Genomic DNA, 26,237 nt, shown 5'->3' with positions numbered 1-26,237 from the left:
CAGTTGGCTTACATATTCCTGAACTGTTTTTACCCATCAAATAATTGGTACTTTTGTTTAGCCACTGCTTGAATCCATGCACCCCACCACACTGTATAGCCAGGTGGGTAATTCATCCCTTTTCCCAGTTTAGTTTTGTGGCTTCCAGTGTCACTTCTTCTCTTGCAGAGTGCTGATTAGACAATAAAATAGCAGTGTTCGCATTTTCCAATGAAAAGAAAGGAAATCCAAGAAGCTGTAAACATTAACCGGCACACAGCATAGTGATTTTGATCTTCCTGGCTATGCAGTGTGCAAGAGATGTAAGGTTAAAGGAAACGACAAATCCATACTGTACCATACAGCATATCTGAGTCGTGTATTTAGCTGTAAGTTTCATTTTAAGCCAGGGCATCAGCAGCAACACATAATTTAATGACATAAAACGTATTGTTTATATGACGGGTAGAGCCTAGAAAACAAATCTCGCAATAGTGTGTGAAAATGAGTGGTTGTGTAGCAAGTTCCCTTATAAGATAAATAATGTTGCAATATCTTTGAAAATGAGAAAGTACATTGCTTCTTACTGTGTATAACCAATCGTTAGTACAAATATAAAGTATTAAGGCTTCGTTCATATCTAGGCATTTTTGGGCAATTTTCTGCTCTAAGCCTCAGCTCTAAAAAATACCCAACAAGACAAATCCCATTCATTTCAATGGCCCCTTTTCACATCTGAGCATTGCGTCGCCTTAGGCAAAACGCCCATCGCTCAAAAAAGCTTTTTTTGGCACATTACAGGCATTTTTTTTATTTTTTCATTGATCACTTGTCAACCTAAAAATGCTGCAAAAATGTCTGGAAAATGCTGAAAATAACACCAAATAAACTCCTGTAAAAATAGCAACACCTAGATGTGAACACCTAGAACGTAGCCTTAAGTAGAATGCCAGCCAACACATTTGAGGATTAAAAAGAGTGGGAAAGGGTTAGAACCTTGGTTTTATTAATGACTGTCGCTCTTTGGGCCAATGTTTCCTAGAACCTTCCTAGTTCTTGCTCTTCAAGTGTCATGGCAAGAAGTTAGGTTCTTGTTTGGAAGATTCCTTAAGTGAAGTACTTTCTATTCCCACTGTTCCAAGATACAAAAAAAAAAAAGCCTTGTCCAGTAACCTACTTTAAATATTAGTCCATCATCTAGCACCCTGGAAGGGCTTCTTTAGCTGCACCCCAGTCAAGCCTGCTCTTGATTAGATATCAGTGACCTTTATGATGATCTTAGCTACATACTAATAACATTTCTAATTCTGTACGCATTGTTCTATATGGTAATGGATAAAGAGAGTTAAAGCCACAGTAGACACATCGATGATAATTTATAGGACTTCTGTGCAATGTGTGCCCATTTTATTTTTTAATCTTTATTTTCAATTTTAAGAATACAAACAGTACACAGAAAAGAAGAAGCACATCAGGTGTATGTATGCAGTATATAACATAAACAAGCAAACTGATGCTCTATATCTCAGTGACCATCTACTAGAGAAGAAACTTGCTCAGAACAACCTTTAGAATAGTGTTCCATGGCATGTATACTATAGGGTACCAAAGCCAAAGGGACCCCAAAGAAATCAAATACGTGCCTGATGAGAGACCCTCCCTTGTATTCCATAGAACAATCAAGAAAAAGCTCAACCATGTGAGCTAAATGTAGAAAATAAAGAAAAATTAACAGCAAGGAAAAAAGGGGCGGGGGATGTTGGATGGGGTGTATGTGTAGGAAGTGTGGGGGGGGGGGGGGACAGGGATATGCGTGAGGCCTGGATTGTGTGGTCACTTTTTGATGCAGCGTCAATAACCATGCAGACATGTTTGTATAGCGATCAACAAATATTTAAAAGGGGCACTTTACTCTATCCTGGCATCTTAACAATGAGTGGTTGCTTGCGGGCTGAAGCTCCACCGCCTTCTTAGATCTAAATTGGAAAGATCTCTCCAGAGGAGTTTTCAACATGGGCATAGATTTCTCTCCCCCTTTATTATTATTTACATCAGCATTTACAGAAAGGGGGCAGCATTGTGTCAAGTAGTCTAGTAAGTCTATACATGTTTGTAGTTAAAAAGGAAAAAAAAAAAAAAGAATTATACCAATGTTTAATAGCGAAAGGCCTGCTTTTGAAGAATTAGTGAAGAACAGGCATTTGTGCAATCTAAATCTCTACTCTATACATGTTGCAATAGTGAAACCTTACCTCCCAGGGATAGACATGTGTGCTGCTAGTTACTTGAATTCTTTCCCTGTATGACCAAAATATCAGCTCATGGAATGGCTATAAGGCTCCCACAGGGGGTGATTTTACTCTTGCCCGAGTTCAGGGCTAATAAATTACTTTTTGGAGTGCTGGTGAAGGGTTAAAAGCAATAATGTCCTTTAAACTTTCATGTAATGCCAGGAGAACTTCTGTTATACGAGACAGATTTTGTAAATCTTTATCAGCAGTGATTTTAGGCAGCCTTACATCCTGACACCTAATCTGACCTTTCTGCTCGACCAGGGAAAGAATACAAGCAAATCATTGAACATCATCCATCTTCTGAAAGAAGGAAAACTATAGAAATAATTCAAGCGTGAAGCTAGGGTTATCTAAAAAAAAATGCTTATTGGTGACTGGTTCTTCTAGGAAATCTTGTATTTTAGAGAATTACAGAGGCTACCATTGCTGACCTCCTGAGAATATTACTTGCTTGACTGACTTCAGTACTTTCTTTGTTGCCTATCTGAATTATGCATTCAGATAAGAAAGTCAGAACTCCTGATCTGCATCCTTGCTGCAGGTTAAAGTACTTAAGTGACTGGATTAACATTTTTAGGACAGGTCAGCAAGGACATCCTTCATATTCTCCAAATGCAGATTTTCTTTTTCAATGGAGATCAATTTTGCAGAGACCTGAAGAGATTCAAAAACCATAATAGATGATTCACCTGCTTTCTACCCAAATAGAAATAATCAATTTTGGGTGAATTAGCCTTTGAGTGATAATGTCAGGAGCTTTTGTTTCTGTAAATTTATTAAGATCAGCTAGAAGATGGGTTTATGGAGCCATAGGACTTCTCATTGGGAGAGACAGAATGTGTAACCCTCCTCCTTGTGGTGTCATCATGTCTCGGAACAAAAGGAACCTCAGAGTCATTTGGTGGAACGCGATCTATTTCCTCGTCTTGCCTGCAATCTTCATACCCCAGTAGGAACAGACGGAGGACCTGGTTATGGCTAAGAAGGTTCTTTAATATCTCAACCATAAGAAACACAAAGACCAGGCCGAATAATAAATAACCTAAGAACAAAAAAAGACAAAATATCCAAATCAAATCATTTATAAAAAGATATGCCAGGTAATGAAATGAGTAATGCTGTGAAAAATTGTTATGACCACCAGCAAACTAGACAGTCCACAAAACACAAAATGAATATGGTTACCTCCGGGCACTTTGCTAATGATGCCACAAACCTGGATTTTGTGCTTATTCATTCAGTTTGATCATTGGATCATGTATCTATTTGTTTTTCTAAAGCCCTTCCCTTTAATACGCTGCATTGCCTGTTAAATAATGCTATGATTTAGGATCTTGGTGGATTGACAGACATGTTAGAAAACAGAAATGTATGGCAAGTAAAAACTAAACAATGTTTAATACCCTCAGAGGTTGTTGACAGGGCATATAAGGACAAGGGGAGGCAGAAGAGGATTTTAAGACCTTCTGCATACTGTCAGGGTGCTGGAGAGATATACACTAGATCTGCGCAGAATGCTGGTTTGCAGTCTGCCAAAGTCAGGGATAGCAGGGGTCAGCAACAACCAGGCAGCAGAAGTATCAAATTGGCTAGCAAAAGAAAATAGTCCAGGAAAATGGCTGGCAGAGGTTTCAAGGCAGCAGGTGAAGTTGGTAGAGGATTTAGGCTCAGCCGTGAGAGATACAAGCACAATGGAGTCTGGAGGCAAGTTGGATAAAACACAGGATAGCAGAGGCCCAGGTCAGGTCAATGGACCCCAGAGCTTAAGATCTTTCAGCAACTTGCCAAGGTTGTGTAGAGCTTTAAATAGGGTGATTGAGGCCCCCATTAAGGGGGAGTGCTATTGACCCACACAGGAGCTGGGAAAAGCGAGGTAACCTACTGAGGGTGGACGGGCCTGGGTGCGGACACCCCCCTACCTTTTTGACCCACTGCTACTAATTCTCCTTCTATCTCTTTCATTGCTATTGCTTGGGCGCTAGTGGACCACTTAACCCCCTTCTCTCTTCCCCTTCTTTCACCCTTTGCTTCCCTTCTCTTTGCTCACTTCTACCTTTTCTATTTTTGCTTTGTTCCCCCTTTTTTTTTTTTTCTTCTCTCTCCCTGCTTTATCGTTCTTACTCATTACAGTGCACAGCCGGAGAGACGGTGCCCCCCCTCACTTTAGGGAGGGGGGCCAGGGCCGGGGTCTCGGACCACTTCCCTCCTAGAGCGCAGCGTGTTCCCTTGAGGGGCACCGGAGGGGGGGGCTCGGGCCTCTGGCCAACCTGGCGGCCGATTCGGGCTGCCATTCCTAGTATTATTCGGTTTCTGTTGCATTTTTTTTTTTTTTACACCGGCTATATCTGTATCAGTTGTGCCTTGATTTATATTATGGGATGTTATGCTATCTTTAAGATATATGATTAAGCCTTATGGGTGTAAATTGCACTGTTGTACACTTTGTTTACTTTTTGCAAAACTTTAATAAAAATATTGGAAAATAAATAGGGTGATTGGAGCCAAAGTCAGTGCAAGCTCATACACACACACAGCTGTGCAAGCAGGTATAATCCTAAGCATCTGACTACAGGCTGCAATATCTGCAAAACTTTGTGCATGAGCAAGTGTCTGACCTTCCCACCAACAGGACTTATCCCGCAGCCTACCATAAAAATGTGCTGTCACAGATGGGTAAGGAGAGAGTCCTCAACCCTGTGTAAGCTCCATGTTACAACTGAAGCTTTCACTTGGCTTCCTCTCGTCTCTCCTAGCAGCTGAATACAGAGGCATCGTTATGAATGGAAGGTGCATATGTTCAGTGGGTAGACTGGCATTAAGTGAATGCATTTGTCTTGCATGAACAATGCATAGGATTGCTTTAAATATTAAGTTACTCTCCTAAAACAAATTCCTAATGCTTAACCATCTAATAATTAACATTAAAAAGAATGTTAACATAAAAAAAAAAAATGCAGATAAAAAAAAAAAAAGAAGGACTAAAGAATTATTATTTTAGGATTTTAAATTAATTTGCAGTGCACCTTTGACCTTGCTAGAACATTTTTCGAGAAGAGTCAATTCCTAATGCCTTGTACACACGCAACGATTATCGGCCTACCGATCGGCCGACTTTGGTCCAGAGTTGTGTTTTGTTGGTTGGAAATGCAGTCTAGTTGCCTAGACTGCACACGAATTTTCTCGGCCAACAAAAATCAACTTCAGAAGTGATGTCATGTGCTGGTTTACTTTCCGTGTGTTTTTTCTTCTCTGAGCATGCCCAGTCTTGCTCATCAGATTTTTGTCTGTCGAAATCTGTACTGACTGACGGAAAAACGGCTGTTGCGTTGACGGCCAACAAAAATTTTATAGCCTGCACACCAGATTTTATTCGGCCGAAAAGTCAGAGTCGGTTGTCGAAAGCATCATACTAACAAGCCAAAAAAAAAAAAAAAACGGCTGATCGGACGTTGGCCGAAAATTCCCGGCCAATAATCGATGCATGTGTACGAGGCATAAGCACAGCCCCTTCCGTCCAAGCACGTCATAGAACGTTCCTCTTTTGGGAGTGTCTAATTAGTCTTGTGCTGGTCAAGCTTCTTCACCTACCTACATTACCAGTGCTAATGTTAAGTCTCCTGACAGGTGCCCAGGTCAACACACTGAAATCAGCCAATTTGTCAGAATTAAGCCTTTAGAGATTGCTAGTACATCTGCCCTACTAAACATAAGGAAAGAGCAGAAATGAAAGCATGGATAGAGTCTGGGGGTAACAAAACTTGGTCAATGAAAAAACAGAATATACAAAAGGCTTCCTCTTAAAATAAGAATGGATTCGTATTGCACAGTTGAAGTAATACATACATGCTAAGAGATGGTTAATAGATACAAAGTCAACTTTAAATTCCTGTTTGTATGTTTTTTAAAATAAACAAGTCATGGTTAGTATAATTTTCCCTTAAGAGGTATATAATTATGGCCATTAATACTCCTGCTGCAACTCTACAGCCCAAAGCAATCCTTGTATACGAACGTTAATTGAATAACAGGAAATTTTAATTAAAAACCATAAAATGGCCATTATACATCTTAAAAATTAAAACTGAATTACTATACCAAACACAACACACTAGCCATCAGAAAATTGTAAAAATGAATTGAAAGTACAAAAACTGAGCATTACATTCCACCTGCAAGATTGGAGACTTTAATAAAAAAAAACCTCCAGAAAACACTCCACTCTCCTGCGCTTGAAGTTAGGCCTCACGATAGATGTATATCAAGACTCAAAATGTTTGTTCGCCCGGGAAATCACTAGTCTTTCTTCCCTCCCAAGAGTCAGACTGGGGATGTCAAGAAATACTGAAAGCAAAAGATAAAAAAAAAAAAAAAAAAAAAGGAGGGCGCACTGGCCTAGCGCATTATCCTCAATAAAATGGCTTTATTAAAAGAATTACAAACCTAAGTTTTGCCAAATATATCAATATTTATTTTGTACATCAAAATTGTCATATCACAGATGTATAGTCCTACAGCGACTTGCTAACGCGTTTTGAGGCTGAGGCAGAGGCGAAAGCCTCAAAACGCATTAGCCAGTCACCGTAGGACTATACATCTGTGATGCGACAATCGTGATGTACAACATAAATACTAATGTGCCTTTGTCAAATCTTACGTTTGGGAGTATGAATTTATAATTCTTTTAATAAAGCCATTTCATTGAGGATAATGCGGTAGACCAGTGTGCCCTCTATCTTTTGCTTTCAGTAATAAAAAAAACAACTGGTTTATAACATAGAATTTTTTTTTTTTTTTTTCGTGACAATCTTATCTCTTTGGCAGCAGCAGCAGACACCCTCTGGTCAACAGTCCTCAGAAGCAAAGAGCTATCAAACGTGCTTGAAAACCTTATCCAATCAATACGAAATGAATGTTTGCTGGAAGCTAGCTACCCACGCTTCTTACTCCTTCCTGTTCCATTAACAAAAATGCTTGGGCAAGAATTCATGTTTATGGGACAGATTACCAATAAACAGAAATCTGAGTGGAGGCATTCCGTGTCTGCACTTTTTACTATCTATGGCCATCCTAAAAAAAAAAAGTAATTTCTTACAAGGCTCCTGTAATTCAGTTTCAGATTTAAGTACCCAAGTCATATCCCTAAAGAGCAGAATACCTTGTAGGTCTTAACAAGCAGTGCATTAGCTCATCATGGCATAGGTCTGCTCTTGTGTTAAACACGCTACCCTTTCATTCGGTCCACATGCACCCATTTCTGACCTCCTAAAAACGTTAGTTCACTGGCTGTCTCCAAACTGATTGGCCAAGGTAACATAAAGCAAGCAAAGTCAGTGTAATGTCAGAGTTCCTGCTTAAGGCCATAGACTCAAACTAGTGACCTTTGGATTACCACTACAGTTTGGCAACTACATTTCAATAGAAGGGATGAAGGGACACAAAAAAATCGTGACATAGCTAAAGTTTGAATAGGGGCTAGCTGAGTAAGTTCCCCATTAGGGCCTGTGTTGTGTGGAATGTGAGCAGAGACAAAATTTAGGTCTCCAATAAATTTCCTCTCACTTATGATTGGATGTTGAAACTGTTCCTTTGTCAGCGATTGAATGTAATAGTTGTGGAAACCATTTTACTAGGTATCTAAGGGGATTTGATGATGTGGTTTTTATGCTTAGGCTTTGGATCGTCCTATTGCCTGAGCTTTCAAGCAGGGAAACAGTCAATGCGGATCGTTGGTGGCAGAGGCATTCCCCACGTCACAACACACCATTTACATGGCCGACTGATTGGCAGGGTGTCATGTACCTGGTGGAGATCAAGCTGTAGAGGGGGCTTCTCTTTCACCTCTTGTCCAACACCCCTGGTAGAGATGACAGGTGGTGTGGGGCACAGAGTGGCACGAGGGCCGGTATAGCAGGTGGCACTAGTTGTGCCTTGGCAGGAGACCGATGGCCGTGGATCACCGGATGAGCACCTAGAACTGGAACTCTGTGATGCTGAATGGGAAGGCAGGAGTATAGCCGGAACACAAGCCAAGGAGTCGCCAAGAGGGCAGCATGGGTACAGGAATCCGAGATGGAAGCAGTGTCAGGATACAAGCCGAAGTCGGTACACAATCTGCCAGTGAGGTACAAAGGTATAAGACAGGAGCAAGGTCAATCGCAGGCCGGGGTCAGAGGTAGGCAGGCAAGAATCCAAAGGAGAGTCAAGGACAAGCCGAGTCAGCATAGGTAAACCAGAAGCAGGTCAGGGCACAGGTGAACAGGAACAAGCTGAAAGACCACTCAGCAATGTGCTCCTGTTACTGCTCTGTTTAAATAGGCTGTTTGGTGCCAATGCGTGCACATTTCTTCCTGTGCACACACTAATGTGCCTGGGCATGCGTGCCAACGCCTGTTTGGGTCCAGCTGAATGTCTCCTACAGAATGCCTCTGCTGCCTAGGATTCATTGTTGGCTTTAACAGCACTTGGGCAAGTTTAGGCTCTTGTCCCTCTGTATCTGACAATACTATGTCCTCCTGTCATCTCTGTAATGTGCCCTCCCGACCCCCCCCCCCCCAGCTGTGCCTTTCTGTGCCTCCAGTACCTCCTGACCCCCCCCTGTAGAGTGCCCTTCTGACTCCCCCCCCCCCCTCTGTAGGGTACCTTCCAGACCCCCTCCCTGTAGGGTGCTTATCTGACGCTCCAGAAATGTGCCCTCCTGACCTCCCCAGTGCCATGCCCTTTTGATGCACCATACTGAGCTCTTCTGACCCTCCTATATAAGGCCTTCCTGGCCCCCTGTCCTTTGCCCTGCTATTCCCTGTCCTGCTCACCCTTGTTATCTGCCCTACTGACCTCAGTACACTGTTCTACTTCCTACTGACCTCTGGGGAATTGATAGTTAACAAAAAAAAAAAAACAAATCTAAAACATGTACATAAGGACATTTGTTGGATCTATGGGGTAGAATTAATAAAAACGAACAAAGAACCAACACGGAGAAATATATACAGTGACGTGTCAGTCACACAGAGAAGGCGTGCCGTCACACACATCATTCACGGTCCGTGCTGCAGCCGGCCACGGATAGTCAAAGGGTATCCAGCAATCACTTTTATCTCAGTACCTACATGTAAGTGCATATGCTTTTGTTATAATAAAGTCTTTGGGGGTAATGCACTATTGGCTGCATTCTTTATTACATCTATGGTGAACATTATTGGAATAACACGGAGGAGTGCAGGAGCCACAGGTGTACGTGTACGAGAATATCCAGATTGATCTGCTGGTTTTGGAGGAAGGGAAGCCCTTAAGGGGATACATCCATGCGCATTGTTATATTTTCCCGGTAAGAGGCTTGGACATTTGTTTTTAGCATGCAGTGAATTATAGCACTGGATGACTCACTATACAGAGATCTATTTTGGGGAATTTTATTGCACCTACTTTCATCCATCTGGTAAGGAGGAAACCCTACAGGTGGTGGGATTCACAGACACTTCTTTTGGATCTGTATTGAGCATCACTTGGTTCCCATTTGGATCCATTATTTTGCACTTTTGATTATTATGGACTTTATGGACACCAGTCACGTTTAATATTTATTATTGAATATTTAATATTAATTATTTATTCATTATTTTGGTATTTCTTTACATACACACATAAGTTTGTTTGTGATTTCACAGATGAGAATTCATTTAATTTTATAGTGCACCAGACTATTTATTCTCATTTATATTCCACACTAGGTAACTAGGATCTTTGGTTGCAGCTTTAAAATATATCAGCGCACCCTTCATACCATTTTTCCAAGTGTCATACTACACTGGGGACAGGTTCACTTTAGGTCCACCTGCTGTGTACTTAAGTCTGTATGCTTTATTTTGTCCATCCTTGTTCTGCCCCCATTGCTACCTTTATCACAGCTTTAGTTCCTGTTATTCATCTATTTCTTCATCATCAATATCAATAATCTCAAGGAGAGCTTTCATCTCCCTTCTGTACACCCATCAAAGAATGACAGGAGCTACAGATCACAAGAAGAATGAGTGTAAACAATTTAAATCACCCTTGAAACCCCCACAGAGGAATCTACTCTGGAAAACATTGATGTGTAATTGCAATGCCAGAGACAATTACTTACCAATAACCAGAAGCTTGTAGAGTGCTGGCAACCGTTGGCCACTCTGTTCACCAGGTACATAATCTCCAAGGCCAACTGTAGTCAAAGAGATAAAGCAGAAGTACAGGGCATCCACATAACCCCAATTCTCTTCTAGAAAATTGAAGAAAACTGCAGGAATGAAAAAGCAAAAGAGACACAGGATGGAAATTAGGACCATGGCGTGGATCCACTCTAGCTTGTTATTTGTGGTGTTCCAGTGGCGGTGAAAGTAGCGAAGTGGTTTGTCTCGCAGTAAAACTCTCAGTTTCTGAGCAACAATAGATAAGAAAGATAAGGTAAATGGGATTCCAATGATGGAGTAAAATACACAAAATACCTTTCCACTCAGCGAGATGGGAAAGGGATGTCCATAACCTGTAGGAAACAAAGGTTTTATTAATTATTTTATTATATAATTTGCTTTTAAAGATCTAGTGAAAGTAATACCTTCCTCGGTATATCAATTTAAATTAAACCTGCCCTTTTTTATTCTGATAAAAGACAACACGTTTCATGGGCCAAAAACTCTCCCCCTTCATCAAAGTCACAACAAAATATACAAAATCTAGATGAAAAATTGGTTTATTCGTAAGTCTAACAACATAAAAGTTCATGGGTAACATACACACAGATACATGCGTACACATACGAATAAAACAGAGAAAAATCAGATGGTAAATGACACAGTAGGATAAGTTTATTTAAGAATTATCATTGTCAGATACTACATAGTTTATGCATACCATTGTACATATATCTGAAATAAATACTCATGAAATAAAGCAATAAACAATAAAGTAATAATAAAAAAAAAAAAAAAAATCATTATTGCACCATTGTCTTAAAAAAAGGGACCCACAAGGTTTAAAGAAAGTGGTTTCAAAACATCTCTCTTATGTAGTGCAATGAAAACCTTGGTCTAAGGCATCCTTTTTCAACCAGGGTGGCTTCAGGGGTGCCCTTGGCAAAATGCCTAAAAATTGCATACAAGTCAGTTGGTGCCTCAAGATTGTACATAATTTTAAAAAGGTTGAGAAACACTGTGCTAAGGCCTCAATTACACGGGGCACATGAATCCGTGTTTACCTGCATGTGGATGCACAGGTCTTCTGTGCATCCCTGTGTGGGAAGAGCCATTCATGTTGATTGGGACACAGCTGCTGCTCCAAATGTAACATCTGTGTGGGTGCACAGCGCTGAACGCACCCTGGGCCCCTGCATCACAAATTACTTTAACCCCTATGCAGGTAAACTTGGCCCTCACATGGGCAAGGATAAACGAGGCCTTACAACTATCAAATTATGATACACAAATAGCATTGCGTCTAAAACTAGAGAGGCATGTTTTGAAAAAGTATAGCATCTCCAACATGCACTGTACTCTCTAGTGGACTGCACACAGAGGAGATCATCACTAAGAGACTGCTGAAATCACACGCTTTGTGAATCACATCAGTCTCAGAAGACAATCACTTTTTAAAAATAAATAAATAAAAAAAATGAACAAATATAAGACAAGAATGTATGTAACAGCTGTAGGCCAACTAAGTGTAGTATCATTAAGTCATTTATTGCACAAAGTTAAAACAACTTACAGGAAGCAAGTTAATACCCATCGTTGTACTGATTATTCCTGGCGATCCCCGCCATCCTGCAGGCTCAATAAATGGTCCTAAAGGCAGAGGAAGATGTGAGTCATATACGGTGCCTCTCTGTCCAGGGATAGCAGAGGGCTCAATGCTAACCAGCGTTTGAACGAGAATGCGGAAGTGACGTCAGCGGAACAGGGCGGAAGTTGGGACCAGGGATGTCAATCGTAGAGTAGAGGCTATGCGCTCGAAGCTCACAGCTCCTTCTACTGAGGCCACAACGATGGGCATGAGCTTCTCTTACTTCCTGTAAGTTGTTTTAACCTTGTGCAATAAATGATGACTTAATAATACTACATTTAGCTGGTGCCTTCCCCTCTGTGCATTCTACAAGGTCATCCAGGGTAGCAGCATCCAATCAGACAGCTGCTCTCCTGATGACACCAATGGAGGCCTCAGTGGAAGAGATCCTCATGTTCTCCACCAAAATTGTACCTTCCTACATAGCCCACAAAAAAAAGTATGAGCACAACCTCAGGTTTCAGCTGTGAAGTTTTCTGTTAACAGGGGACACGTAATACCTTTTAAATAAATATTGAGGCTAGATTTACAGTTGCCACTCATTCACTTGTGTTGTGTTAAGGCAGCTGATTTTATTTGGGCTGGCAACGCACAAGGACAAACTAGAAAAACGGACATGTGGCATTTTTACTGATGCAGTGCACCACTGCACACAGCAGTACATTACCATTCATGAGAGTGCACAGCAATGCACAGGTCAGAGCTGGGAATTTCTAATGCGTTGGGGGTGCCATTCAAAACGAATAGCAACCCAATGAGCTAACACACTCAATAAAAGGACGGCAGGTGGGAGGGGGCCAAACAGGGACACCCACTAACCTGATGAACTAAGTGAAATTCAACCAATGTATGGCCAGCTTAATGCCTCGTACACACGTTCAGATAATCGGACGACTTATTGTTCGCATTTTTTTGCATGATACTAATATCGAATTCAACAATGCATATAAACGTAGGATTTTTTTCGTACGATTCCGGAAAAGCTTCCTGGTTGATTAGCTACGTATCAGATGGTGCAAAACAAAAACAATGGCAGCCAGGATTTTTCCGTGCTATTTTAGGGTTTCTGATCATGTGCGGTCTTTGGCGATCGATTTTTAGCAGACGCATACTGTACTGATTAAACGATTGTCGTTCGCAAGGCTATTGTACGACAGAAGTTTTCGTGTTCGTCCCTTCGGATTTTGTTGGACGAACTGTCGTGATCGGCTGTCGAAAGCTGTATACCAATGATCAGATTATCGTGCGATCAAGTTGAAAGCGATTATTTTCGTACGATTATCTGAACGTGTGTACAAGGCATAAGGCATCGCAGCTCTGACACAAATGCGTTGCATTGTACCACAACTCATGTTAATGCACTACTGAGCATTGTGGTCCACTGCTTCAGGAACTAGTCTGCATGTGAAGTTATTGGTCTATTCTTGCACATTGCCAGCCCAATCAAAGTCATTGTTCTGCTTTATTGCAACACTCACATGACATTATGTGCAATAATGCAATGCACAAAAACAGCCAGCCTAAAGTTAAGTTATTGAGCTACGATATCGTACCATACAAAGTTAGTCCACTGCAGTCCCATTCACCAGTGGCACTCCAGTGCACTAAGTGAATGCACATCCCTTTTCAGCACACCACAAACTATTTCCATTTTCTGTATCATTGTGAAACATTGCCAGTCCATTCGAATAGATGGGTTGCCCTAATCTTGCAATGCCTGTTAACCCATCACAATGGAATGGGTTGGTGTGAATGAGCCATAGGTTCTTGTAGCTGGGGGTTTTTTTTTTTGGAGGGGTGGAGGGGGTGTGCTGGTTCTTGTTGGCAACACCTCTATGTCTCACTTACAGCATTTTACCTGTTATCTGGTGAAACATTTGTAGACCCCTGAACTCTTATATAATGGCCTGCCATAGGAGCTACTATGCATGGGAAAATAGTGCAGTCAGAAAGAAGTATATAATATATATTATATATTATGAGTATATAATGAGTGCAGTAACCAGAACAAATTTCATGAGAATTCTGGGTTGCTGTAGTCTAGGTATTGATTTTTGCCGTATTTAGTGTCACATGGAAGTGTAGATGTAATTTTAAGGCTTTATTCACTCAAGTATGTGCAAATTTTTTGCATGGAATGCAGGTTCTTGCTGGCAGAGCTAGCAGAGGATCCTGCATAAATTACGCACCTAAAAGGTCCTCACATTTAGACACGTACAATTCTTCTAATGACTTTGTATTGTGTAAGTGAATACACATTTACCTGCATATGTAAATCTGCAAATATGTAGTCCTAGATCCTAGATGCAACTGTGTCCTACTTTTTTTTTTGTACACCACTAAAATGCAGCGCACATTTTTTTTTTTTCACATGGCCTCACTGATCCCTATAGTGCTGCATTTAGATGCATACAAAACCTATACATTGGGGTTGATTTACTTAAGGCAAAAATACTGTGGGCTGCAGGTGCAGTTGCTCTAGATCTGAGGGGAAGCTCTACTGATTCCTATCATCCAATCATGTGAAAGCAAAAATGCTTTTTTTTTTTTTTTTTTTTTTTTTAATTTATTTTTTTTTTTATTTTCTTTGCATGTAATTGAGTATTCTTTGCAAAGTGAAGCTTTATCTCATTTACTACGCTCTAGAGCACTTGCGGTGCACAGTATATTTGCCTTTATTAAATCAACCCCCCTGTGTGCATCTAAATGCAACATTTTTTTTAGACAACTTCGTGAATGAGCCCAAATACAGCTATATGCACAACAGTTTTAGCCACCATCTTTCAATTTTTTTAACAATTAAACACCTTGAAGAAACCTAGAATCCACACTTTAAATCAATATAAAGTTTAAACTCTTACTGGTAGGTAGCATTGATCATTTTTGCAGTCAAAATTGTCTGAAAATTGCCATTGCCAGCAGAATGCTTTGCTTGGAAAGGATTGCATCTCAGAGAACGTTCACTCACCAATAGTGGTTAGGGTGGTCCCAGTAAAGAAGAGAGAAGATACAAAGTCCCATTTGACCTCAAAGCCTGATATATTTCTCAGGACTGACACACCAAAGCTTTTGACCAGCAGAGCTGTACGCAGGAAATCCTCCAGTTTCTCCTCAGACAGACATGGGTGGGTTTCTAGGAAATCATCCCACATTCTCAGCACCTTCTCCCTCAGCTGGTCCTCATATGGTTGCTCCAGGACAGAAAAGATAAAAGCTCCAACAACTAAGTATAGCATATAGATGCCCAGCAGTAGGACAAGGCATTGGCAGCTTATCATATTGCGGTGAAGCTGGGCTATTTGGAGCTAGCTATCCTATCTGGGTCAATCAAACACAAAAATGGCCGTAACAAACCAACAAGAAATTCTGACCTGGACCAGCCCAGTCCAAAAATTCCTGCTCACTAATAGTTCTGATGCATTAGCTGGATTTAAACCTTAGGAAGACCTGGGGTGGATCACTGGTCCATCTTTGGCTTGCATTAAAACAGCAACATATATCCCAACCCCTAAGCCCCCTATTAACTCAAATACAAAAATATAATGTGTTGCAGTTTACCAATCCTTAAATATGAATTTTTATTCTAGGCCATGTATCCACAGACAGCAGCTATCTGGGACATGAAGTATCCAATTTAGGGTGTGTCCCTATCCTTAATTGCTAATTGAGTGAGAGGACTGGGAAACAAGGATTTCGGGCACAAATGTTTTTTTAAAAGCAAATTATTTTATTCAAAACATATTTAAAACCAAAGAAAAATACAGGCATATAATTGTGTGTTAAGGACCAGACTAGACCCATAGATGGTCTATACTCTGGTGTATCTTAATACATACAGTTTAGAACAATGGTTTACATACATCTTAAAGTACAGAACAATTAGTAGTCATATTATTCTCAGGACTATTCACTCACGATCAGACAAAAACCACCGGCGGACACCAAAATAGACAAGGTGTCGGTCCGTGGGATCAACTGAGAGTGTGAATTAACTTCCACCATATAATATTTGACCTTTGCTCGACATGTTTCGCTTTCTTAGGAAAAAAGCTTCATCTGGAGCATATCATTTCGTTTGTCTGTGTAAAGAACGATATTGTTTAGACATGTTGCATGAAGATAACATTATTTATGATGTTTCATAATACCGTGTCCCTTATTCCACTTAGTTAAAAATATACACATATATTGCATTTAAATAGGTCCTTGTATTTTTTGTATACATGTATCAACACAATATATCATTGAGTCTTAAGTTGCGTCTAGCATCCAAGGAGGTATTCGGTTGGGGGAGATCAAGCGCCGGGGATTACCAAAAGCGAGGCATATGTGGGGACCCACCCCGTAATTACATTGTCACCAAGATATAAAAAGTGGTACATATGGTAAACAGAGGGGGGGACATACATACCTGTACAGTAATAGTCAGGCATAAATCTCAATTCCGTAGGGGAGTTTTTTAACGAAGAGGACTGTTGTGCGTTTGTGGAAAGCGCCGTATTTTGGCACCTATATGAGCATGTAGTAGTGAGGGTAATCACTCCATATTTACTAGATAGATAAGAAAAAGGAATAGATGTTTTTTAAAAGGGACCAGTTAGTATATTAGTTCTATAATTATTATTAAAAGATCGAAAAAAAGAGTATGTGCTAGCCAAGAAGGCTGGAACATTCCAGGGTGACAAAGACAAAAGGAAAAAGAAAGAAAAAATAATAATATATATATATATGTATACTGCATGCATGTGAGTAGATTGCATAGACATCCACAGAGACCCAGTAGTTGTCCCAGAAAAGGGTGATTAAAGAATTCATATTGGCTTAGTAAACAGGGATAGATAATTAGACATATAATTGGAACAAGGTAACGAATCCATATATGGGAACTCTCCGTGCAGTAATGGGCCACCCATGGAGTATCCAACATCTTAATTTGTACTTTTGATATATATAAATATCCATGTGTATATAAATCCTTATACATAGGATGGAGTTAAATCTTAGGCATGGTATCAAGTTTGTACCCGAATAAACGTTTCTATAATCCAGTGAGTGTAACCCACATTGCATATGCACGGATGATTCCATCATGGAGTCAGAATGCATGCTGTATTAAACTAATAATAGCAAAAAGGAATGATGATAGGATATCATAGGATACAATAGAACAGCTCACCAGACCTGGAGAGGACGGGAGCCTAATGCATGTAGCGTGTCCCTTATAGTTGTCTAAACGCTGTATAACAGAATAAGATTAAAGTAAGTATGTGGGTCCCAACAAAAGTAAAATAAACGTTAGTGCCACATGCTAAGGGTGAAGCTGTATCACTTACTCCGTGCCGCGCTATTCCAAACTTGCACACAGTCCTCGCCGGATGGGGTAATGCCGCCATACAGGGGTGTGTGGCCATCGCCCTTAAATGGCGTGGATCCCGGGCGGTTCGTCAGCAGACGTCACCGCCCCGGCCACTCCCCCCGGAACATCGCCAGAGAGCAGGCACGGGGACACCCCGCCAACGCTCTCCACCATGTCCGAGGTGTAACTGGACCACATGAAGGCAGGAACTGCCTCCGTAGTCCATACAGGTGCCACAGGAAGTTCCGCCCGAATGGGCGGAGCCGCACTGTGGCCCGTCTGGCCGCACATATCTCGCTAGTTTTGGAGAGTCCTCAGCGCTTACCCACAACGCCCCCTCAGGATCTGTCAGCAATTACATGGAAAAGAACTAAATGCCTGTAAAGAGAACACAAATAGATAATACATATTAAAAGCATCCATATACAAATGCATATATTTAACCACATATTGTTACAGTACATGATATGTTCCTGAAAAAACAGGATAGATACATCAATCATTTTTCAAAGGTATTTCATCAATATTAGTTTGTTGTATAATATAGAGGAACAATAGGGGCATTCTACAGTGGTTGCCCTAGTGAAAGGATAGGGACAGAAAAGCCCCCTACTTAAGACACTCTCATATTTTTTCTCTCAACAACAAATGTGTATATATGCTACCACAAGTGCAAACATATATTTCCTTAAGGATATAATTTTCTTACGTCATTTAGATTTTTTTAAAAAACTGGTCATGGACATCATGATGGAATGGGAAGGATACCAGAAGATCAATGGTTGAGCATATCGAGGAGTCGTATGACAAGAGCTGACATAGGCAAAATAATAGCTCATATTAAGATTGAGATCAGTGAGGTATCGGGAGGAGGAAGAAGGTCACGCCATAGAAACCAGGCAGACATCACGACCAAAAACACCCCATATATATGTCCATTCCACATCTAGAGCGTGCATCTCCGGACACTGGGCCCACCCCCAATGGGCGAGTAAACAGTCTTCATAAAAAAGGTTTGTACGATTGGGTCTCATTCAAACCAGGTCTAGATGTGGCACTGAGACGCTCTATCCAGAGAGTTTCTCTCTGGAGAATTTTCTTGTCCCAGTTGCCACCTCGAGGATCCTGAGGGATAACCTCGAGTACATAGAATCTTGCCTTTTTTGGATTGAACCTATGGTATAGGTCGAGATGCCTGCTCACGGGCGTAACCATTCTTCCCCCTGCCGACACGTACACATGATCCTTCATCCTCTGGCGGAGTTCTCTTATAGTTTTACCTATGTAGAACATACCACAGGTACAGTGCATTATGTACACAACTCCTCGAGTGCTACAATCAGCCCGGAATTTGGGACTAAAAGTTTCACCGTTAGGCAAGACATACTGAGTTTTCTCCTCTATCCAGGGACAAAGAGCGCATTGGTGGCATTTATAAGTACCCCTACGTGTTGTTGTATTATTCCTAATAGGTTGGTAGTGGCTGGTTGTTAACTGGTCCCGCAGGGACCTTGTTCTCCTAAATACGATTTGGGGATATTCCGCCACATATTTGTTGATAACTGGATCATCACGAAGGAGATGCCAATTACGCTCAAGAATCCCTCTCAAAACATTTTCATGGGCAGAGTATTTAGTTATGAATTTAACTGTCGGCTGTGTATTCGGAGGTTTGGCTCTAAAGATGAGACTATTCCTATTTTGAGCAAAAGCTTTGTTGAAAGCTGCTCTCAATGTTCGTTTACTGTATCCCCGGGCTGTTAAGCGTTCTCTCAACAAGTTGGCCTGGATTTTGAAGTCCCTATCAGATGTGCAATTGCACCGTAGGCGTATATATTGGGCGTATGGAATACTACGTATGAGTGCTCCTGGATGTGCACTGGACGCATGTAGTATTACATTTCCTGACGTCTCTTTTCTGTACAGATTGGTCGTGAGGTGTCCATCTGTATGTTTCGACACCGTCAAGTCAAGGAAATTTACACTCGAGTTATTAATTATAGAAGTAACCCTCCCACTTGAAATTATCGATTATAAATTTAACTCCCTATCACCTCTCTCCTCAGGAACAAGAAGTCCTCGAATTGGGCCTCACATTCTGTCCATCAGCTCCCATGGACAGGTATGAGACCATAAAGGACATCTATATGTTCATAAGAAACCTGACATATAAATATATATACGACCCGGAAAGACAACGTAATGTACAAGACAAAGAGATTTCGGAAAAAATAAAACATTATACTATGCAAGAGTTCCGCGTTTTGCGAGATTTAATTTTATTATTGGAGGAGAATGACACTACGGTTTCTCAATCCCCTAGTCAAGGTACTCAAACAAATACCTCAAAAAAGACTTCCTTCAAACCAAAATCTAATAGCTTCCCTGACTTGACTACAAACTCTAATTTATTAGCGTTTCTAACCACAGTGGTAGGCGAGATAAAAAATTGTGAACTAAATCCAACACGGAATAATCTTTCGAAACAACAACTTCAAACGCTGAACAGATTAAGAAATCATACAGACTTGGTTATAAAACCCTCAGATAAGGGTGGTAACCTAGTACTTATGACTCGGGAAGGATATGAGAGAATGTGTCTCGACATCCTCTCAAATCGCACATGGTACAAAAAGATCTCCCTATCAGTCACAACAGAATTCAAATCAAGGTATTTGGACATAATTGGAAAGGCCTATCAAAGGGCTCTTATAGATGAGGACTGTTACAATTATCTTAATAACAAATTTCCCAGACAGGCGACGTTCTACTCACTTCCAAAAACGCACAAAAATTTAACATCTCCCCCAGGTAGGCCTATTGTATCGGGCATTGGAAACCTGACCGAAAATGCTAGTCGTTTGGTTGATTATTATTTACTACCACATGTAGTGCGGCTACCGTCATATGTCAAGGATACACTCGAGTTCTTAAGGATGATCGAAGATATGGTGGTTCCTCCCGACGCCCTGCTCGTGACTCTGGATGTGGAGGCGCTATACTCCAGTATCCCTCACGAGCAGGGCGTCGGGACGATATGCACCTTCTTATATGAACAAGATCATCACACCTGGCCATTCTGTGATTTCATACTTGAACTTTTATTTTTTATTTTGAAACATAATTGGTTTACATTCAATGGGTCCCACTACCTCCAGGTGCAGGGCGTGGCCATGGGCACTTGTTGTGCCCCGGCCTACGCTAACCTGTACCTGGGGGGGTGGGAGCGACAAATAACATCTGATGAAAGTTTATCTCATTTCTTTTCACATGTAGCTATATGGTTTCGTTATATAGACGACATTTTTGTGGTCTGGACAGGTTCAAGATCATCACTAGAGAAATTCATTACTCAACTGAATATTAACAGCTTTAATTTAAAGCTAACTTCTATAATTGATAACTCGAGTGTAAATTTCCTTGACTTGACGGTGTCGAAACATACAGATGGACACCTCACGACCAATCTGTACAGAAAAGAGACGTCAGGAAATGTAATACTACATGCGTCCAGTGCACATCCAGGAGCACTCATACGTAGTATTCCATACGCCCAATATATACGCCTACGGTGCAATTGCACATCTGATAGGGACTTCAAAATCCAGGCCAACTTGTTGAGAGAACGCTTAACAGCCCGGGGATACAGTAAACGAACATTGAGAGCAGCTTTCAACAAAGCTTTTGCTCAAAATAGGAATAGTCTCATCTTTAGAGCCAAACCTCCGAATACACAGCCGACAGTTAAATTCATAACTAAATACTCTGCCCATGAAAATGTTTTGAGAGGGATTCTTGAGCGTAATTGGCATCTCCTTCGTGATGATCCAGTTATCAACAAATATGTGGCGGAATATCCCCAAATCGTATTTAGGAGAACAAGGTCCCTGCGGGACCAGTTAACAACCAGCCACTACCAACCTATTAGGAATAATACAACAACACGTAGGGGTACTTATAAATGCCACCAATGCGCTCTTTGTCCCTGGATAGAGGAGAAAACTCAGTATGTCTTGCCTAACGGTGAAACTTTTAGTCCCAAATTCCGGGCTGATTGTAGCACTCGAGGAGTTGTGTACATAATGCACTGTACCTGTGGTATGTTCTACATAGGTAAAACTATAAGAGAACTCCGCCAGAGGATGAAGGATCATGTGTACGTGTCGGCAGGGGGAAGAATGGTTACGCCCGTGAGCAGGCATCTCGACCTATACCATAGGTTCAATCCAAAAAAGGCAAGATTCTATGTACTCGAGGTTATCCCTCAGGATCCTCGAGGTGGCAACTGGGACAAGAAAATTCTCCAGAGAGAAACTCTCTGGATAGAGCGTCTCAGTGCCACATCTAGACCTGGTTTGAATGAGACCCAATCGTACAAACCTTTTTTATGAAGACTGTTTACTCGCCCATTGGGGGTGGGCCCAGTGTCCGGAGATGCACGCTCTAGATGTGGAATGGACATATATATGGGGTGTTTTTGGTCGTGATGTCTGCCTGGTTTCTATGGCGTGACCTTCTTCCTCCTCCCGATACCTCACTGATCTCAATCTTAATATGAGCTATTATTTTGCCTATGTCAGCTCTTGTCATACGACTCCTCGATATGCTCAACCATTGATCTTCTGGTATCCTTCCCATTCCATCATGATGTCCATGACCAGTTTTTTAAAAAAATCTAAATGACGTAAGAAAATTATATCCTTAAGGAAATATATGTTTGCACTTGTGGTAGCATATATACACATTTGTTGTTGAGAGAAAAAATATGAGAGTGTCTTAAGTAGGGGGCTTTTCTGTCCCTATCCTTTCACTAGGGCAACCACTGTAGAATGCCCCTATTGTTCTTCTATATTATACAACAAACTAATATTGATGAAATACCTTTGAAAAATGATTGATGTATCTATCCTGTTTTTTCAGGAACATATCATGTACTGTAACAATATGTGGTTAAATATATGCATTTGTATATGGATGCTTTTAATATGTATTATCTATTTGTGTTCTCTTTACAGGCATTTAGTTCTTTTCCATGTAATTGCTGACAGATCCTGAGGGGGCGTTGTGGGTAAGCGCTGAGGACTCTCCAAAACTAGCGAGATATGTGCGGCCAGACGGGCCACAGTGCGGCTCCGCCCATTCGGGCGGAACTTCCTGTGGCACCTGTATGGACTACGGAGGCAGTTCCTGCCTTCATGTGGTCCAGTTACACCTCGGACATGGTGGAGAGCGTTGGCGGGGTGTCCCCGTGCCTGCTCTCTGGCGATGTTCCGGGGGGAGTGGCCGGGGCGGTGACGTCTGCTGACGAACCGCCCGGGATCCACGCCATTTAAGGGCGATGGCCACACACCCCTGTATGGCGGCATTACCCCATCCGGCGAGGACTGTGTGCAAGTTTGGAATAGCGCGGCACGGAGTAAGTGATACAGCTTCACCCTTAGCATGTGGCACTAACGTTTATTTTACTTTTGTTGGGACCCACATACTTACTTTAATCTTATTCTGTTATACAGCGTTTAGACAACTATAAGGGACACGCTACATGCATTAGGCTCCCGTCCTCTCCAGGTCTGGTGAGCTGTTCTATTGTATCCTATGATATCCTATCATCATTCCTTTTTGCTATTATTAGTTTAATACAGCATGCATTCTGACTCCATGATGGAATCATCCGTGCATATGCAATGTGGGTTACACTCACTGGATTATAGAAACGTTTATTCGGGTACAAACTTGATACCATGCCTAAGATTTAACTCCATCCTATGTATAAGGATTTATATACACATGGATATTTATATATATCAAAAGTACAAATTAAGATGTTGGATACTCCATGGGTGGCCCATTACTGCACGGAGAGTTCCCATATATGGATTCGTTACCTTGTTCCAATTATATGTCTAATTATCTATCCCTGTTTACTAAGCCAATATGAATTCTTTAATCACCCTTTTCTGGGACAACTACTGGGTCTCTGTGGATGTCTATGCAATCTACTCACATGCATGCAGTATACATATATATATATTATTATTTTTTCTTTCTTTTTCCTTTTGTCTTTGTCACCCTGGAATGTTCCAGCCTTCTTGGCTAGCACATACTCTTTTTTTCGATCTTTTAATAATAATTATAGAACTAATATACTAACTGGTCCCTTTTAAAAAACATCTATTCCTTTTTCTTATCTATCTAGTAAATATGGAGTGATTACCCTCACTACTACATGCTCATATAGGTGCCAAAATACGGCGCTTTCCACAAACGCACAACAGTCCTCTTCGTTAAAAAACTCCCCTACGGAATTGAGATTTATGCCTGACTATTACTGTACAGGTATGTATGTCCCCCCCTCTGTTTACCATATGTACCACTTTTTATATCTTGGTGACAATGTAATTACGGGGTGGGTCCCCACATATGCCTCGCTTTTGGTAATCCCCGGCGCTTGATCTCCCCCAACCGAATACCTCCTTGGATGCTAGACGCAACTTAAGACTCAATGATATATTGTGTTGATACATGTATACAAAAAATACAAGGACCTATTTAAATGCAATATATGTGTATATTTTTAACTAAGTGGAATAAGGGACACGGTATTATGAAACATCATAAATAATGTTATCTTCATGCAACATGTCTAAACAATATCGTTCTTTACACAGACAAACGAAATGATATGCTCCAGATGAAGCTTTTTTCCTAAGAAAGCGAAACATGTCGAGCAAAGGTCAAATATTATATGGTGGAAGTTAATTCACACTCTCAGTTGATCCCACGGACCGACACCTTGTCTATTTTGGTGTCCGCCGGTGGTTTTTGTCTGATCGTGAGTGAATAGTCCTGAGAATAATATGACTACTAATTGTTCTGTACTTTAAGATGTATGTAAACCATTGTTCTAAACTGTATGTATTAAGATACACCACAGTATAGACCATCTATGGGTCTAGTCTGGTCCTTAACACACAATTATATGCCTGTATTTTTCTTTGGTTTTAAATATGTTTTGAATAAAATAATTTGTTTTTAAAAAAACATTTGTGCCCGAAATCCTTGTTTCCCAGTCCTCTCACTCAATCCTTAAAATATGGTGGCTGCGGGGCTGGTGCTAGACTATTGTATGCCCTAGGCAAGACCAGCTACTTGCAGATCTTTACAAAAGCACAGTCTTTTAATATAAGGCCCCTTTCACACAGGTGGACCGTTCAGATCCGCCTGTCAGTTTTTTTGGCGGATCTGAACGGTCCCCCCATGCATTCCTATGGGGCACCGGATGTCAGCGGAGACATGTCAGATGACATCTGATCCGATCCAATCCGTTAAATCTGGACGGATGGAAACCTTATTTTCCATCCGTCCAGTGGATCGGATCGGATGGGATCGGATGAAACCGGACCGACGGTCCGTTCCCATCCGATTTCCCCCATAGAGATGCATGGGGAACTGACAGCTGTGTCTCCACACACAGCGCTGAGACACAGCTGTCATCCTCCTGCTCAGCGGGGGATCGGCGGATCGATCCCCCGCTGAGAAAAACAGACTCCGTCCAACGGACGAAGTGTGTGAAACTAGCCTAATAATAATAACAATAATAATATATATAGATATATATTTATATATAGATATATTTATAGATATATAGATTTATATATATAGATATAAAATATATATTATAATTTTAAAAGCCTGCTGCTTTTGTTATTATAATAAAAGACTGCTGCTTTTGTATATATTATATTTAATGCTGAGATAATATTGGGGATCACACAAGACTGCTGCTATTGTATATATTATATTTACTTCTGATATTATATTAGCAGTAAATATACTATATACAATAGCAGCAGTCTTGTGTGATCCCCAATATTATATATCAGTGATATATAATATTGGCGATCACACAAGACTGCTGCTTTTGTATATATTATATTTTCCTGCTGATATATAATATTGGGGAATAGGGATCACACAGAACTGCTGCTTATATTTACTGTCAATAAAATTGTACATCATATCATTTATATTATATCATATTTATATAATCACACACTGATCCCTCCGTCCCCATCTCTTGTCCGACTGGCCCTGTCTTACCTTCTCTACTCAGCACCACATCGTGTGGGACAGCCAGGGACTGCGGGCTCTTCTGCTCTGTTGTGGGTGGGACTGGAGGAGGGAATGACGTCACTTTAAGGCACACCGCGCTCAGCACCACATTGACTAAAAACGCCTGGCATGGCACCTGTCCTGGCACACTGCTGGCAGCAAGGCCATCGTATTCGTGATCCAGATTGGCAGGATGTGGCGGTGGCCAATCCAATTTGCGCACACAGGCAGCAGAGATGATTGTGTCCACGTGAGGCCTGCACTTGCACAGTGTGTAACAGACAGTCAGCACTATGCCGGCGGAGCCGTGAACATCATGATTGATCCATCCGGGCCAGCCTGCACCCTCCATAGGCTAGGAAGAAGTGCCCCCTAGGCGGAAGAGTGCCCTAGGTGACTGCCCAGTTTGCCTAGCGGGCGCGCCGGGCCTGGGTGGCTGCATTTGTTTTCTTTTCTCATTTAATTTTCACCTGGTAAACCAGCTAGTACGTCTGTTATTTTTCAACTTCCTTTAACCACTTAAGCCCCGGAAGATTTTACCCCCTTCCTGATCAGGGGGTATTTTGCGATTCGGCACTGCGTGACTTTAACGGACAATTGCGCGGTCGTGCGACGCTGTATCTAAACGAATTTGGCGTCCTTTTTTTCCCACAAACAGAGCTTTCTTTTGGTGGTATTTGATC

General features: G+C 41.2%; 1 protein-coding gene across 1 annotated transcript; it reads right to left on the bottom strand.

Moving 5' to 3' along the window:
- Positions 1-3,055: 3,055 nt before the first annotated feature.
- LOC309569854 (potassium channel subfamily K member 1-like) lies at positions 3,056-15,364 on the bottom strand (the record flags this gene model as incomplete). The annotated part of the gene is made up of 3 exons (XM_082275846.1): positions 3,056-3,315; positions 10,396-10,791; positions 15,055-15,364. The coding sequence occupies 3 exons, from the start codon at positions 15,362-15,364 to the stop codon at positions 3,056-3,058; spliced, it is 966 nt and encodes a 321-aa protein (XP_082131972.1).
- Positions 15,365-26,237: the final 10,873 nt, after the last annotated feature.

The sequence above is a fragment of the Pelophylax lessonae genome (genome assembly GCF_965119305.1).
Source record: "Pelophylax lessonae genome assembly, chromosome: 13".
NCBI classification, from domain to species: Eukaryota; Metazoa; Chordata; class Amphibia; order Anura; family Ranidae; genus Pelophylax; species Pelophylax lessonae.
This window is presented reverse-complemented; position numbering and strand designations above follow the sequence as displayed.